This window comes from Meleagris gallopavo, chromosome Z (assembly GCF_905368555.1).
Source record: "Meleagris gallopavo chromosome Z, MGAL_WU_HG_1.1, whole genome shotgun sequence".
NCBI classification, from domain to species: Eukaryota; Metazoa; Chordata; class Aves; order Galliformes; family Phasianidae; genus Meleagris; species Meleagris gallopavo.
In genome coordinates, this window is record NC_139435.1 from 43,524,412 (window position 1) to 43,539,910 (window position 15,499).

Here is a 15,499-nt window from a genome sequence, read left to right on the forward strand (position 1 = left end):
GTTTTTAACTGTGCCATACACTTTATATGTGGCCCACAACAATTCCCATTTGCTCTCTGAGGCCCAGACAATCCAAAAGGTTGGATATCCATGCCGTAAGGATTCAGAACAACAAACACTGTAAACATGCACTCAGTGGAAGAAAAAGTAGTGTCATCAACATCCCTTAATCCTCTCTGCTACACAGCCAGATACCAACATTGTAGTGCAGTTCCATAAACTATTTAAACAAGTATAACCATTCTCCTTATTCTTCATTCTTCTGAGACAAACCAGGTATTTCTCTGACTGTGTGGTGGATCAGGTATGGAAGAAAACTGGAGACAAAAAGAACAAAACCACTTTTCTGCCAGATTAGTTCCTTGAACAGGTGTGTGGGTTTTTTTTTGCTAGCATTTGCATAGCGTAGTGATAATATGTGGGGGAGAAGACTCCCCATTTTAGTATAAGAAATAGCAGTGACTGTTTAATACTTTAAACACTTGAAACAACCGCACTTTGCAAAACATTATGACTATAGCTAATCACAGCTAGTAATAAATCCTGAGTACAATGGAGAAAAAGCACTGCTGGCAATAGGTCTAATACAGTAAAACTTGCTAATCTAGGGGCAGAAAAAAAATAGGAAGAACAGTCTGGAGTTCTGAGAGAGTTAAAAGCAAATTGCCTACTTACAGATTCTAACATCTTTTCCAATCACCATCAATAATCTCTGAAAAGGACTGGTGCATACCTAGACATGTCTGCAAAAGCATATGCAGGTGCATGAAAGATGAGCCACATCACATACACTCATCGTGACTGTATATAATTATTACTAGCAACCTCAGTCAAACCTGGAGAAGAAAGTAATCAGAATGCATCAAGAAGAGCCAAAGAGGAAGAGGAACCGGTCCTCAACAGCCCATCAGACCTCATATTAGGCAGGTGAATTGCCTTGATGGTTCTCAGTTCAAGCAAATGCAGAGTTGGGTAAAGGGAGGGTAACCCAGTTCACCTCAGATGAGTCCCTGGATGCACTTGCAACAAAGAAATTGGAGATGTGAGATGTCAAAATTCTCTAATTGGATAGTAGTACTAATTTTTGCACATGCAGCCTTCTGAACCCTACACTTTAAAAACTATGGTGAAAGTCTGACCATCAATCTTCCAAGTAAATCCCAGTCTGACATATTATTAAGCCAGTGGCACAACACAAGGGGAAAGGCACAACCACCAATGGCTAATCACCATAAGTAAACTACCTCTACAGAAAGGCAGAATGAGTAAGCCAGCCTGTGCCAGCAGTCCTGGAGGGGTCTATGGCTGCCAGAAACGCTGAGGGGGCCCACAGACTGGGCTGCCCGCACTGCCAAGCACGTAAGAGATTGGGCTGCTCATGCACTGGGGAGCTGTCTGAGCAGTCAGACCAGCAAGGAGGAGCACACCTGCTCAGCATCACAAAGATGTATGCAGTTGGTGAAAAATGCATTGCTGGAAAAACACTGGCCCAGAAAATAAACCCTACATCCTACATCTGGAAAACCAAATGCTGGTGAAGAATTAATGTACTAATAAAACATAGCAGCTGGTATCTATTAGCTCAGTGAAAGCAATATTGGTTTATTAATATAATGGAAAAAATGATAACACTAGGCACACGAGAACGTGCTCAGTTTCAAACAAGATCCGTAAGCAAGAAATAACGAACTCAGAATTACTAGCAAACGAACTGCAGTTTCCAAAGCTCGAGTTTATTAAATAATTTAGGTGATTTAAAGATTTTAATTTCAAATACTTAGAACCTTTCTTCTTTATCATTACTTCTCCTTAAAGGAGATGTCTTTCTCCAGATTCAATAGAAAAACATACCTGTTCTGATTTGCCCTTGACTGCACATTTGGTCCTTTTATCTTCAGTGACTTTCCAGTGCAACTAAATGAAAAACAAGCAAAAAAAGTTGTATTCAGAACACTTTAAGGCAAATGCAGTATTTTCAGACCTTGCATAATGCACAAAACAAGCAATTTTAATGTTAGTGGCTGCAGTATTTATAAATCATTTTGTAAGCAGCTTTCAAAGGTTTAAAGCCATTCTTTTCAGTAGAGGTGATTCTTTCAAATGAGTGGGACATAAGAGAGTGCAGAACCACTGCTAGCATCTTTTGGGTTCATTGTGATCCTTCTCCTCCAATTAATGAAATTCTCTATTAACATATTCATTTGAGAAATGCAAGTGTAAGTGCTTTAATTATTTCTTATTTAATTTGCACTAGAAAAAAACACAACAAAAATTATTGGACCAAGTTATACTTTATGTTAAAGAATAACTTTGACAGTTAAATCTACTCAATGCAGTAATGGAAAACCAAGTTTTATATACATGTGAAATTTCCTATCACCATCCCTAAACATTTTGTTTAGATTAAAAATCAAAGATTATCTTTCAAAACATCCTGGTTGGGGTTCCAACCATGTCTCTAAGCACCAGTCTGTGTTGTGGATGAGTAAGGAAGGAGCTTGAGAAGAACTTGGGATAACATGATCACATTAGCAGACTTCTACATGGGTCAGTCCACTCAGAGAAGAGTCAGTACAGCCAAAGTACTTCTGTAGGTAAGCTAATTCCAAATGAGCTGGATCATATCTCTTTGTACCATCACATAAATGTGCAGACATAACTCAAAACATTGAACAGAAGCAGAAACTTAAGAGGCAAGACCCTCATCTCAAACATGGTGCTACTGTTAACAGGAAATGAAGTGAAATTTGGAAGTACGATTTTTATATGGATGATAATGTATTTAAGTGCATACTCACCTCATGCTGTTTTTCAGCAATATTCACTGCATTTAATGCAAAGATGACTTCTCTGGCTCCTACGTATAGAACACCTCTGTCCTCACTTAACAGCAAGGTTGAATAGTTTGACACTCCAGGTTCATGAAAATGTATTAGTTGGACCTCTGTTGAAATGCAAAGAAAATAGCAGACATGGAGAAACATGATCACTTAGAGTCAAGTTTATGGGCCATTATTCTAAACTGTTTAGTCTTTGAGTAACTTTGAAAGCAATAAGGCTTACTCTGGAGAACACATTAACAGTTGGTATATATCCTTGGAAGGTTGGTTCAGCACAAACAACAGCTCCAGTTACTGATGTTAAAATCAATGGTCTCTACTTTCTAGTTCAATTTCAAATGCCGACGAATTTCCTCCTGCAATGATTCCTGGAACTCATGTCTTCCTTCATTTTCTCCAGTCACTAATTCTTTCTTTTCCTAACCTCCATTTTACACCTCTACTGTCAGTTCTTTCCTCACCTTCTCCTTTCCACATACCTACCTACTGTGGAAAATTAAATAATTCACCACGCGAATTTACCCTCCCTGCACAAATCTAACCAACAATCCTGCACCAAAAAGGAAGACATTTCAAGACATTACCCCAGCAGAAAGAAGATACAATCTAAAAAGGAACTATGTAGACAGTGTAAACAAGCTGATTTTCAAATGGAGACTGGAAGTAATTGCACACAACAGAAACGAATGAGGGAGAATCAAAATAAAAAGGAAGACGACAAAAAAAGGAGGGACACATGAGGGAAAGAGGCATTCTGGGACAGAATGGATTGGAGAAAGATGACAGAATTATTAATTATTAATAAACAAGAAAAATTTATTCTGCATGTGCAACTGTTATGGAAAAAATACTGAAATCTGTATGACAGACTTTGTAAAAGAGACTACTAAAAGTCTAATTTAGTTTCATTTTTAAGAGAGAGAGAGAAAACATACTACTACTCCCAGTTCTAACATAAAAAATTGCACCTTTTCATCTGTAGAACTTGGGAAACACTTATTTTAAATTAGATCCACAAACATGTATTTTAAAATCTTTCACTTTGCAGGAAGTGAAATGGATGAGTTCCGAATGGATGAGTTGGTTCAAACAATTCTAGATGTTCATTCCTCCAATGAACTAAAATTCCACTTCTATTCAAAGCTTCTCATACTTAAATGCAATAATATCAATAAACAGGAAAAACAGGAAAAGTATATCCTACAGACATCTCATAAATCAGCTATCTACGTTCTTAACCTCCATTTATCTTTTCCTGTGGTGTGACCCTCCAGCATTTAAAATTTTTACTTAAGGCTGCTTCTTCATGATACCCACATATTTGTTTGGTTACAGGATTCCAGGGTTGCTAATCTTAATCAATAATAAAAGCACAAGTCAAAAAATCTTTTAAATGTCAAAATACCCATGATAATTGAAAATGCAGGGGGAAAAAAAAAAAAAAAAAAAGTTCAACAACAGCAAGTAACTACTTTACAGCCTGTGCTCTAGAGCTCTCTTCAGATCCAGGCTGAACAATCAAACCAAAAGCCTACAGGAACTTCTGATCATTCATCGCTTCATCTGCCACCTCCAGCTAACCGTATCGGAAGGTTACAACTACTTGCCGCAAATTCCAAGTACAGCAAAAGAAGGTTCTGTGAAAAAGGCTACAAAGGTTCTACTAATCACAGAAAACTGCCAGAAGAGGACCAAATATTTCTTTAACTATGTTCAGGCCTAAAGTCAAAACAACTTATTGAAAACAAAATAGCTGTTGAGTTTTCCTCTTGCAGCTGAATCTTGCTCCAAGATCCTCCAGCTGAGAAATTTCAATCTGAAAATCCTCTTTTAAAAAGTGACATTTTCATAACTGTTAGAAGGATATGCAATCAGTCAATTCAGTGCCCAAGTGACTTCTGAATTTTCTGGTCCGAAGCACTACAGACAGGCTGAGCAAAACTACAAACTGACCAAACTTCCTGTAAGGAGGCTGGAAGAACATACAGACAAAATCCTGATGTTGCAATGCCCCATAATACACTAATGAAGTTTGTCTTCTTACCTCTGTGTTCCCAAGTGATTCTTGGTACAGGACCAAATGCCACTGCCAATTCCAGCAAAACAGCCCAAACTGAATAAAAAGCAAGCAGAGTCATCTTCAGTTCCCTTGCTCCTTGAGAATCTCCGGATAACTGCAGCAGGCAGTGTTTCTTTAGCAGAAGAAATGCAAATTCCAGGTAGTATCAGAAACCAGGTATTTCAGACTTTGAGAGCAGTGCAAAAGGATTGTTCCAGCCTGTCTTATAAGTATTTACTTTCGGCTTTCTAGATCGCTTCTTCAAGGGGACACACAGTTTCCAGGATGCTGAATGCAGACTACCCACACTCTCCACAGGCTGCAGAGCTGCTGAGAAGCGCTACTGAACGCATTCTTCAGTTTCATTGAAGAAATAAATGATGCTGCAGAGAGAGGAGGGGAGAAGAAGTAGAACAGAAAACAAACTGAGGATTGCCAAAAATAGCATATCACTGATCTTGCAGTACTTCTGCAACTGCCTACACTGATTAATTTGGATTAAGAGTGCATCTATTGGTGAAAATAAAACACCCCACACATTACATGGCAAAAAGGTAGTCAATGTAAGCAGTTGCTTCAATCTAGAATTTGTGATATGAATATTTTGAGCTGTCACTTATGTTTGATGCTCAAAATTTGACTTCAATGTACATATTATCTTACTTTAAATACTGAGTCAAAGAAAAATCACCTTCTATGATAAATAAACAAATAAAGATAAAAGAAACCAGTAGTACTAATTTCAGAAAGCAAACAACCTAAGAAGTGCAGCTTAATGCTAAATATAAACCAGCCCCATCTCCAATTCTTAGGATCTTACGAGAAGAAATGACATTTTTAGCAGTGTCTTTTTACGCACTCAGGGTGAATGGGGGTAGAAAGAAATTTAGCTAACAAAAAGCTAATGTTCTGCATACAAAAATAAAGGAGGAAAATGCTTAAATATTCAAAGTGTTCAGTAGTCACAGGGAAGTCAGTCTGTCTCCAAGCAGTTGTTCTCAAGCCCAGAAGAGCTCTGTCCTCAGTGATCACCCAAATCATTCCATTTCCAAAGACATCTTTCAGTAAGCCTTCACTTCTCCACTTTCCTGTGATCACTCCTTGGTAAAGGGTCTTGCAAGTATTTACCTTCAGTAGACTGGTGAGAGGGGAATGCATTTATCACCCACTAAATTACTGTATTTAGGTAACTGTTTGGAGTGTACACACTGTGGGTGGGAGGGTACAAAATGCAAGTTGCCCTTTGCAGCGGGGTACTGAGCATTTCAAAACCCTAAGCGCCGTTTTACAGGGCAGCACCCGAAGATGCCAGACATAAAAGCTAAGAAAAGCTGCAGTGAGAATATCTCTAGGGAGAGAGGGTGGTCTCTAGTGCCAACTTCCCTCCACAAGATAAACATCCCAGGTTTAAACAAGCAAAGGCTAAGAACCTCTGAAAACTGCAGAAAGGATTCACTGTGAACCTAGAAATAACACGATGGAGTAGAAAACATCAGAAGCTTTTACATTTGTTTTACTGAATGATTATAGAGAAGGTTAAAATAACTTTGTTCTTCCTACAAATCTTTTGCCTACTCAGAAGTAAAAATACAACTTGCTCGAGCAAAGCATTTTATTTTATTATTATCATTATTTAATTTTCAGTTTGGGTCAGATCTAACCATGGTAATGAAAAATATAAAAAAATTCGTTTTTCAAGTCACTGTAATTTCAGTTAATCTTACTAAGCTTTTTTGTCATGTACCTTTCCTGTTTTACACACAGTCAAGCAACTTTGTGCTTCGCTATCCAACACATTAAGAGCATGCATGCATCGGAGTTACAGAAATACCACGCACACTGTGATGCAGATAGTTATACAGGTAAGTATTTATAGAATAAACAGCAGTTAAATGATTACTTTCAAGGCAGCCTAATAATCTTATTTTAATGGAAAGGTCAGGGGAAAAACAGCAGTTAGAAGAAACAATTCTACAGCATTATTTCTATACTATACGTTCTTTTCAAACCACAATGAAAAGTCTCAAAGCAATAATCATTTCCCTTAAACGTTTTTTTCCCCCCAAAGAGTCAGAACAAAATAGTTCAGCACCAATCCCAACAATAAATGTCAGGTAATGTTTCCAGAGTAGCCTTCTGAATTCCTGTAAATTTTCAGGGCTTAAAAAATCTTCATTATGTACAATCCTGAGTCTTCCCAAAGCCCATGGTTATACTTCTAGCCTAGGTCACCTACTTACAGAAAAGCAAAATGGCAATAAAACACATAGTATTACCTTCTGAAGACGACAAAATACCTGTCTGAGTTAGTGCTTACTCTGCTGTGAGCCAGGGAATTCCTCAAAGCAGAAATATGTCCTTTCATGTACAAGTTTGCAAGACAGAGCCTTTTCATATTATTAAGTTTGACTGAGAGGAAATTATTTGTTGATCTTAGGTAAAGTTTTGCATATTAAAAAAGGGGTGTGACAGACCACAGTGAACGCTCAGTGCCGAATCATGCAAGATGTTCTTACTCTTGTTAGTTTAAATAATGACTAAAATGCACTCAGGACCCTGTCCTTTAATTTAGCTTTCAATTTAACTACTTCTCCTCCTCTCCTCCTTCCCTGCGCTGAAAAGTATCTGGAATAACTCCTTCATTCACATCCACTAGGAAGTCACCCACCATCTACCATGAAACTGTTTTTATGTAACATAAGGGGTAGAAGGAGCAAAAAAAAGCCCATACAATGGCCTGATTTCCAAATTAGCACACCTCCATAGTGTTCATTGTCTCTCATTCGAGTTGAGTGCCTTGTATTTTTGGAAAGTTTGCCTCATAATGCTTTAGTCTTTATAACAAAATATGGGCAGCAATTGCTTGAAAACAAGAACATTTATAAATGCAAAATTTATAATGCAAAAACAAACTTGAAAAGCTTAGTTAAATAATTAAATTCTAATTAAAGTGACCGCAAGTCTACTTTTCACTTTTCAGAAAAATTGCTGAAAATTTTCTGAGATAAATTTAAATGACTTAATTTCACTTAAACATTTTGCTCTCGTTTTTAAAACAACTTCTGATTAAGTGGAGTAAAATGTTTGTACTGGTAACTGAAAACAAGGCAACTGCAGTAAAAGAAACAATTAACAGAGCTCCTCTCAGTTTGGCAGAGCACAGCTATAAACAGAGAGCCGTGAACCTTCCTGTTGACACACACAATTAGTGCAAAGGCAGAGAAAAGGGAAGAGAAAAGCTCCTGCTCTCTCAAAGGATAGAAAATTGCAACTGTTAGAAAAATTTCAGGGTAAGGACCTACTAGCAGGGAACAAACAATGTGAAATACTAACATAAATTAGGAAAGCAGAGAGTTGCTATTTTAACTGTTTCTGAGACAGAAAAACATCCATCTCATATCAGTGGGCATCAAATGAATACTTGACAGATTTACTGGAAATAAAGTATTCTGGTCCACTTTCTGAAAACAACAACAACAACAAAAACAAACAACACAAAAAACACATCACAGAACACGCTCTGCAATGGGAGAATTTGAGTAACCATTATCAGGGAAAAAGACTGCTATCTTTTCGATCCTCCACAGAGAACACAAAAGCAAAGTACACCACAGAGTTGTATGTGGAAAATACTGTCATCTGTTACAGGTGCTAATTTCAGTAACTCTTATTACTACTGCATCATTTGACTAACGAAGTAATAAAATGCAATACCAAACAACAAGAAGTCCATGCATTCTCCCTAGCCAACACTGCAAAGCCACACTTCAGCGTGCAACCAATGCTTGGGATACCTGCACAATCCACATGAATTTTGGAACTTCCAAGACAGGAAATGCCCAATGTAGTAACCCTGATTTTGAATTTTCCTTTTTTTTTTTTTCTTTAATAAATACTTAGTTATGTTGTGCAATGCCTAAATTCTAATCAGTATTACTCAAAGTGCTAGGTGGATCTTTTATTTTCTTGACAAAGCCACAGACTGTATGGCAATGGGCAGAGGCACTAACAACACCAGCAAGACAGTTGGGAGCTCAAGATAGTTAGCAACACCATACCTACTCTGCCTGCAAAATGGGCACAGGCTCCCTGGTCTACTCACAGCTGTGCCAACACACCAAGTGCCCACAACATTTTACCCTAACTTCGTACAGCCCTGCACTCTCACTCAGGCCATCTTTTCTTGCCGTGCCATATTCTGTGCTTGTGCTCCCACCACTGCCTCCCAGGCGAGGTTCTCAGACCCTAATAAAGGATGAAAACGGCAATGTTGTAAGTTGCACCCAGTTATATTAACATAGGTGATGCAAGCCTTGGTGAGACTTGCAAGACAAATGACCACCTAACTCTGGCAAGGAAGAAGACCTTCTCATTTACAGTTCTCTGCCTCTCATCAAATTACTTCAACATCTCCTACAGCCCAGGCAAGGCAAAGGAGGAGTGGGCTTCCCATTAAGCAACGGCTGACAACCAGGCATCCCTAACCCACCAAAGCAAAACACACACAACTGTCCTGGACGACTTATCCCACTATTGTTAAGATGATGAATACAGAAATTTAATTATGTATTAGCAAAAGTTGTATGCTACTATGAGAAGGGATATATGAAATTCAATACAGGGAGACAAGCAAATTTACAAGCAATCTGCTTCTTCTGGCAAAAACCAGGGGTTAAACAAATCATCTGTCATGAGAGCATAAATTTTAAGTTCTCCCAAAATAATCCTCTTCAAAGGATTTAGAAAGCCTTAACAGAATACAGATCTTCTTCAATACTTACTGATGCCCACTTGATAACAATTTTTCAGGCTCCATACAAGAAAAAACAAACCACAGAACTATCAATGTGAGAATTCACTTAAACCTGATTTTTTTTTTTCAATTTGCTTAGTTATTTATTCCAAAAATAGAATGAAAAGTGAGCACTCTTGCATATCAAGCAATCAAAGAGATAGAAACATACAATTTACCTTTGACAACTGAGTTTTATTTACATAGTTCATTTATTTTAGACTGGTAAGGACAGGCTAGAAATATCCCTTGCTTTAGTTCTCATCCTTTCACAACTTCAAGCACAGTGCCATTTTTAAACTGCGTAACAGAAAACATCATTTCTACACTCTTTTCTTTTTTTCTTTATTATACAATATGTATAAACGCACTTTTTGCTGAGGTGACTTAAAATCTCAAATAATCCAGAGTCCCTTTATGGGTAATATAAATGTAGAGAAACTGAATTATTTACTTTTCAAACTCTGTTTTTAAAAATACCTTATAAATACTAGGCCTTATCCAGCTTCACCTTGAAAGTCTCAGGGATGGGGCATCAACCACATATCAATGGGTTTGTTCCATGTTTCAGGTTTGTTCCAGTGCCTCACCAACTCTCCGTAAAAGATTTTTTCCTCATACCTAACCCTGATCTATCACCACATATATACTAAAGAGTTTGTCCCCTTCTTTTCTGTAGCTCCCTGTTAGATACTGAAAGGCCGCTATCAGGTCACCTCGGAACCTTCTCAGCCTGCCTTCATAGGAGAGGTGTTCTATTCTGTGGATCATTTTTGTGGCCCTCCTCTGGATGTACTCCAACAGGTCTGCATCTCTTCTGTACTGAGGACTCCACAGTACTCCACGTGAGGCCTCACCAGCGTGGAGCAGAGGGGCAGGATCACCTTCTTTAAACTACTGGCCAAAATTCTTTTGATGCAGTCCACAATACAGTGGGCTTTCTTGGGGGAGGGGAGAAGGGCCTCCTGGACTTTCCTTTTCTGGTTAAAAGCCTTTCTTGTTCTTTTTGCCATCTTTGCCAAGTTCAGTTCAAACTGGGCCTTGGCTTTTTTGACCCATCCCTACCCAGCCTAGCAGCTTCCTTATACTCTTCCCACAGCACCTTCCCATTTCCACTGCCCGTGTATTTTCTTCTTGTTCTTCAGTTTGACCAGCATGTCCTGGTTCACTCATGCCAGTCTCTTCCCTTTCCTTTCTGACTTGCTACACACCTGACAATGGAGAGCTCTTATGCCCTGAGGAAAGCTTCCTTAAGCATGTGCCAGCTCTGCTTCACACCTTAGTTTCTCAGGCTGTTTAGCTGACTAATGCCCTGAAGAACTAGAATTTAGCTTTCCTAAAGTTCAGCTTCCTAATTTTACTCTTCATCTATCTTATACCCCTCTGAAACATGAACTCAACCACAGCACAGTCAAGAGAAGTGATCCTTCCCCTTTCCTGCACAATGCCAGGGCAATAAGCAATGGGCACAAACTGAAACAATAAAGGTTCCCTCTGAACATCAGAAAACACATTTTTACTGTGCAGTGGCACAGGTTGTCCAGAGGCTGTTAGAGTCTCCTCCCTGGAGATCTTCAAAAGCTACCTGGACATGGTCCTGGAAAACTACTTTTGGCAGTGCTGCTTGAGCAGGGACATTAGGCCAAGCTGGTTCCAGAAGTCTCTTCCAATTCAATAATTCCATAAAGTCAAGCAGAATATTTTCCTTATTCTGCATGATAAATACACAATTAAGATGTATTCAGGAAACTAATTATTGAGTTTAAAGCAGGGAATATCTACAATCTTTAGTGGAGTACCTGAGTCCTTTTGTTTAGAACCTACATTCCTGATCTTTTCTTAACTACTAAGCCAAGCAAAACAAAACAGGGAAAAACAAAAACCCAGAAAGACACAAGAAGACAAAAGGCAAGGATTACAACAAGACAAACTAAAATGTCAGGGGAAAAAAAAAAAAGAAACCAAAGGCTACAAAAGACAAATAAGAGATAATAAGTCTTATTTTCCAGATAACTCTAACTATACTGTCATTAGAACCTGACTCCAAAGATAACATTAAAGAATAAATGGGTTTGCCTCTTCTTACTTTATCTTCTTTTAAGAAAAAGAAAACTAACTTTGGCCTTGGGCAAGTCAAACTCTGAGACAGCACAGGCTGAGGGCATTGCTCGAGGCTATGTAAAAGAAAACTAAACAAATTATTAACGTAAAACAGCATGGATGTATATGTAAAAAACACTTTTCTGCTTCAGTGAATTCTGCTAGACATTGAACCTACGTTGTGACAGCGTCAATGCTACAGCAGGAACTGTTCAACCGACTAAGAAATAAGGCTGCTGAAACTTCATCTTCCCGTACCATTTAAACATATTCTTACGTTATCAGATATTGATCAGCTTCCTCATAATTTCTTTTTAGACTTATGGGTCTAAGTCAATCAATCAAAATTATTTAAAGATGTTAATGGCAACCAATGGTACTCTCAAAGGCACCTGAATGTCTGTATCAGCTGTTCTTGTTTGTTTTTTTTTAATAAAAACTATACAGGATGTCCAGCAGTGCTTTCAGTTCTCTCTGAAAGCAAGGCCACTATCTCTCTGACACATAATCTGCAATCCTGAACAGGACCTTTCAGTAACTAACACACAGGTTAGGATATATTTTGTTCTTAAGTGAAAAATGTCCCTTTTCCTATGAATTTCTTGAAAAACATTTCAATCTCAAATGGAACAGAATAATCAATCAAGCTTATTATAAAATAATTCATGTTTGCTATATAAAAGAAGACACTAGTCTTCCTGCTTTTGAGTACCTCATGAGTTTAAGATATGTAACAGCCACTAAGAATCACACCGCAATAGCAGGGAGGGGATAACCTGCATTTTACCATACCTGGCACTTCTTGGAAACTCCTGCTCAACTCTGGAACTGTGAAGTCATCCTAAATCCTTTTCTTCTGCAAGAGGTAATATACAGAATTTGACGTTAATACAACATAAACCCAAAGTGACATTTTTGCTATGAGAACTATAATAAAACCTCCCCCAGAATTTTGCTTTCATTTCCCATATTCTCTTTAAGAGACTGTTTCTGACAGAGACCAAAACTGATATATCTGTATCCAGATTGAGAGCCAAGATACTGATACTGCACTTAATATAAAACAACAACAAAACAACTACAAAGCTGTCTCAATAAAAAGCACATGCACCAGCCCTTTTCCAACTCAGTTTGTTCTCAAATCTCTCCCAAGTCTACCTGGACAAAATTGTTCAGCATTTGTTTGTGGTAGCAATTACTGATTCCGGTAACTACCTGGGACTAGTCTCTTACACTGCGACTGAATACATAAATAATGTTCTAGAAATTCAGACTCCAGCAATTAGAAAAACAATTGGCTTTATCAAATCCACACACAGCAATTTCAGTACTCTCCTGCATTACCAAACTACTCTTAACACAAGCTCAGAGCAAGACTATCTGGATACTTTTAATAAAAACTAGTGTGTTCACACTCGTAGGGTTAGTGTCCTTAAGTACTATTCACCACAGTTCTCATTTGGATTTTGAACACTGAAAGGGTTCTTGTCCATTTAAATGGAAAGGGAGCACAATTGGTAACAATTGCTGCTGTACATCTGAAAGCTCAATTCTGGATCCAGAAGATTACATTTCAAGGCAGACAATACAAAAGGCTCAAAAAGAAATAGACTAGACACAAAATTACAAGAAACTGAGATAAATATTACAGGTCTAAAAGGAATAGTGGCGCCTATACAATGTATCCTCAAAACTACAGTGTCTGCCCTGTCCTTCAACAGAGCAACAACATGTACTTGAGAGTACATTTTGTGATGAACTGTATGTTAGCAAATATCGAACAGCTACATCAAACCACCTACTTCTGCTAAGAAAAATGTCTTCTTTCAGCAATTCAAAATCTTTTTGGTTACAGAAAGGGAAATCTCTGATTCTTTCACTACAATATTTTTTTTAGACAAGACGTCCCATGGAAATCTCTTCCCTACCTATGCTATTACCCAGTAGATATTTTTCAAATGCAGTAGAAGCAAATAAGCAACTTTTCTGTTGCTGTAAATGCAACCGCCTACCTTTCATTCTGCTTGAGAAAAAAGAACAGCAACAGTGAATCATTCTGGAAATTATGAATCTTTTCATAAGCTAGCTTACATCTAATCATCACTCTGGCTGTACAGAAGTGAAGCTGAAATTTGTAAAAATGGCCACTTGCCACAGTGATTATTGTTAACTTTGATTTTCAGATCCCAGAGTGCTTCCTAACATCTTATTGTTTTGAGTGCAAACATACCCATTTCAGCTGTAGCTACATTAAAGGGGAAAGAAAATTCTCTTTTGTGCTCCTTAGAGATAACATCTAGTATTAGGTGGCTTTTGCAAACACTAACTTAATGTAGAACTCACATTTAAGTAAATAGTTACAAGTAGACGTCGAATTGCTCCAACAAATCTTTGCAGCAAATCAGATGATTAGTAGACTTCAGCAGCTCTTAAAATGGCTCATTAACAAGCAAGCAGCTCTAGGTTTCTGAGCTGAGATCAGTGACTATGGAGGAGCTGAAAGCCATACAGAGGATGTGGAAAGACCCCAGGCCAGGAAGCTCCCAGATCTCCATGGAGGTGGGAGAGGTGGTAAGAAGCTGTGAGGACGTGAAGGCTGCCGTGTCTCAGCTCCAAAACTCAGCCCCTCATGAACACTTTATTCCTCCTCAGGGCTTTCCCTCTTGAGAGGGGAGATAGAAGGGAGATAGAAGGAAATGCCTGCAACTAGTTATCTGGTGGGGGTCTGGTTTTTTTTTTATTGTTGTTTTTTAAATACAAAATCTGAAAAGCACAGATTCACGGTCTAGAGTGAGGGCAGCTGAATGCAGACATCTGCAGTACAAGTAGATTTGATCCTTCAGGTATCTGCTGGCTGCCTGTTTGGACACCTGCTGTCACACAACAAAATAAGTAACTTGTGACAGACCATGTCAAAAACCATATCATAATTACACATTTTAATTCAATCAATACTTGAATATAAAATTAGCATTCATGTAATTAATTTAAGTTTTCAGGAACTCTGCAGGTCTTCATTTACGACACCAAGCTGAGCGGTGTGGTAGACATTGGAAGGAAGGGAAGCCATCCAGAGGGACCTGGACAGGCTGCAGAAGTGGGCCCATGAAAACCTAGTGAGGTTCAATAAGGCCAAGTGCAGGGTGCTGCACTTGGGTCGAGGCAGTACAAATTGGGGGAAGATCTCCTTGAGAACAGCCCTGTGAAGAAGGACTTGGGGGTCCTGACAGACGAGAGGCTGGACGCAAGCCGGCAGTGTGCACCTGCAGCCCAGAAGGCCAACTGTGTTCTGGGTTGCATTAAAAAAAGAGTGGCCAGCAGGGAGAGGGAAGTGATTGTCACTTCTACTCAGCTCTTGTGAGGCCCCATCTGGAGTACTGCATCCAGGCCTGGAGCCCCCAGTACAGGAAGAACATGGAGCTCTTGAAGCAAGCCTAGAGGAGGGTCAATAAGATGATCAGAGGGCTGGAGTACCTCTCCTATGAGTAGAGATTGAGGGAATTGGGCTTGTCTAGCTTGGAGAAGAAAAGGCTCCGGGGAGACCCCATTGTGGCCTTCCAGTACTTGAAGGGAGCACATGAACAGGAAGGGGAACGGCTGTTTATATGAGGGTAGATAGTAATAGGACAAGGAGAAATGGTTTTAAACTGAGACAGGGGAGGTTTAGGTTAGATATTAGGAGGAAGTTTTTCACTCAGAGAGTGGTGA

General features: G+C 38.8%; 1 protein-coding gene across 9 annotated transcripts in view; it reads right to left on the reverse strand.

Moving 5' to 3' along the window:
• The window catches only part of SEMA4D (semaphorin 4D), a 92,465-nt gene that overhangs the window by 29,836 nt on the left and 47,130 nt on the right, over positions 1–15,499 (reverse strand). For 7 of the 9 annotated variants that reach the window (XM_085214320.1, XM_085214312.1, XM_085214315.1 and 4 more), the window contains 4 exons: positions 12,584–12,647; positions 4,885–5,282; positions 2,799–2,944; positions 1,852–1,914 (listed from right to left, as the gene is read on the reverse strand). In XM_085214320.1, coding sequence (XP_085070446.1) covers positions 1,852–1,914; positions 2,799–2,944; positions 4,885–4,978 — 303 coding nt within the window. In that variant the 5' untranslated portion in view covers positions 4,979–5,282; positions 12,584–12,647. The remainder of the gene's footprint in view (positions 1–1,851; positions 1,915–2,798; positions 2,945–4,884; positions 5,283–12,583; positions 12,648–15,499) is intronic. The other 2 variants (XM_031557418.2, XM_085214319.1) reach the window with 1 other exon arrangement.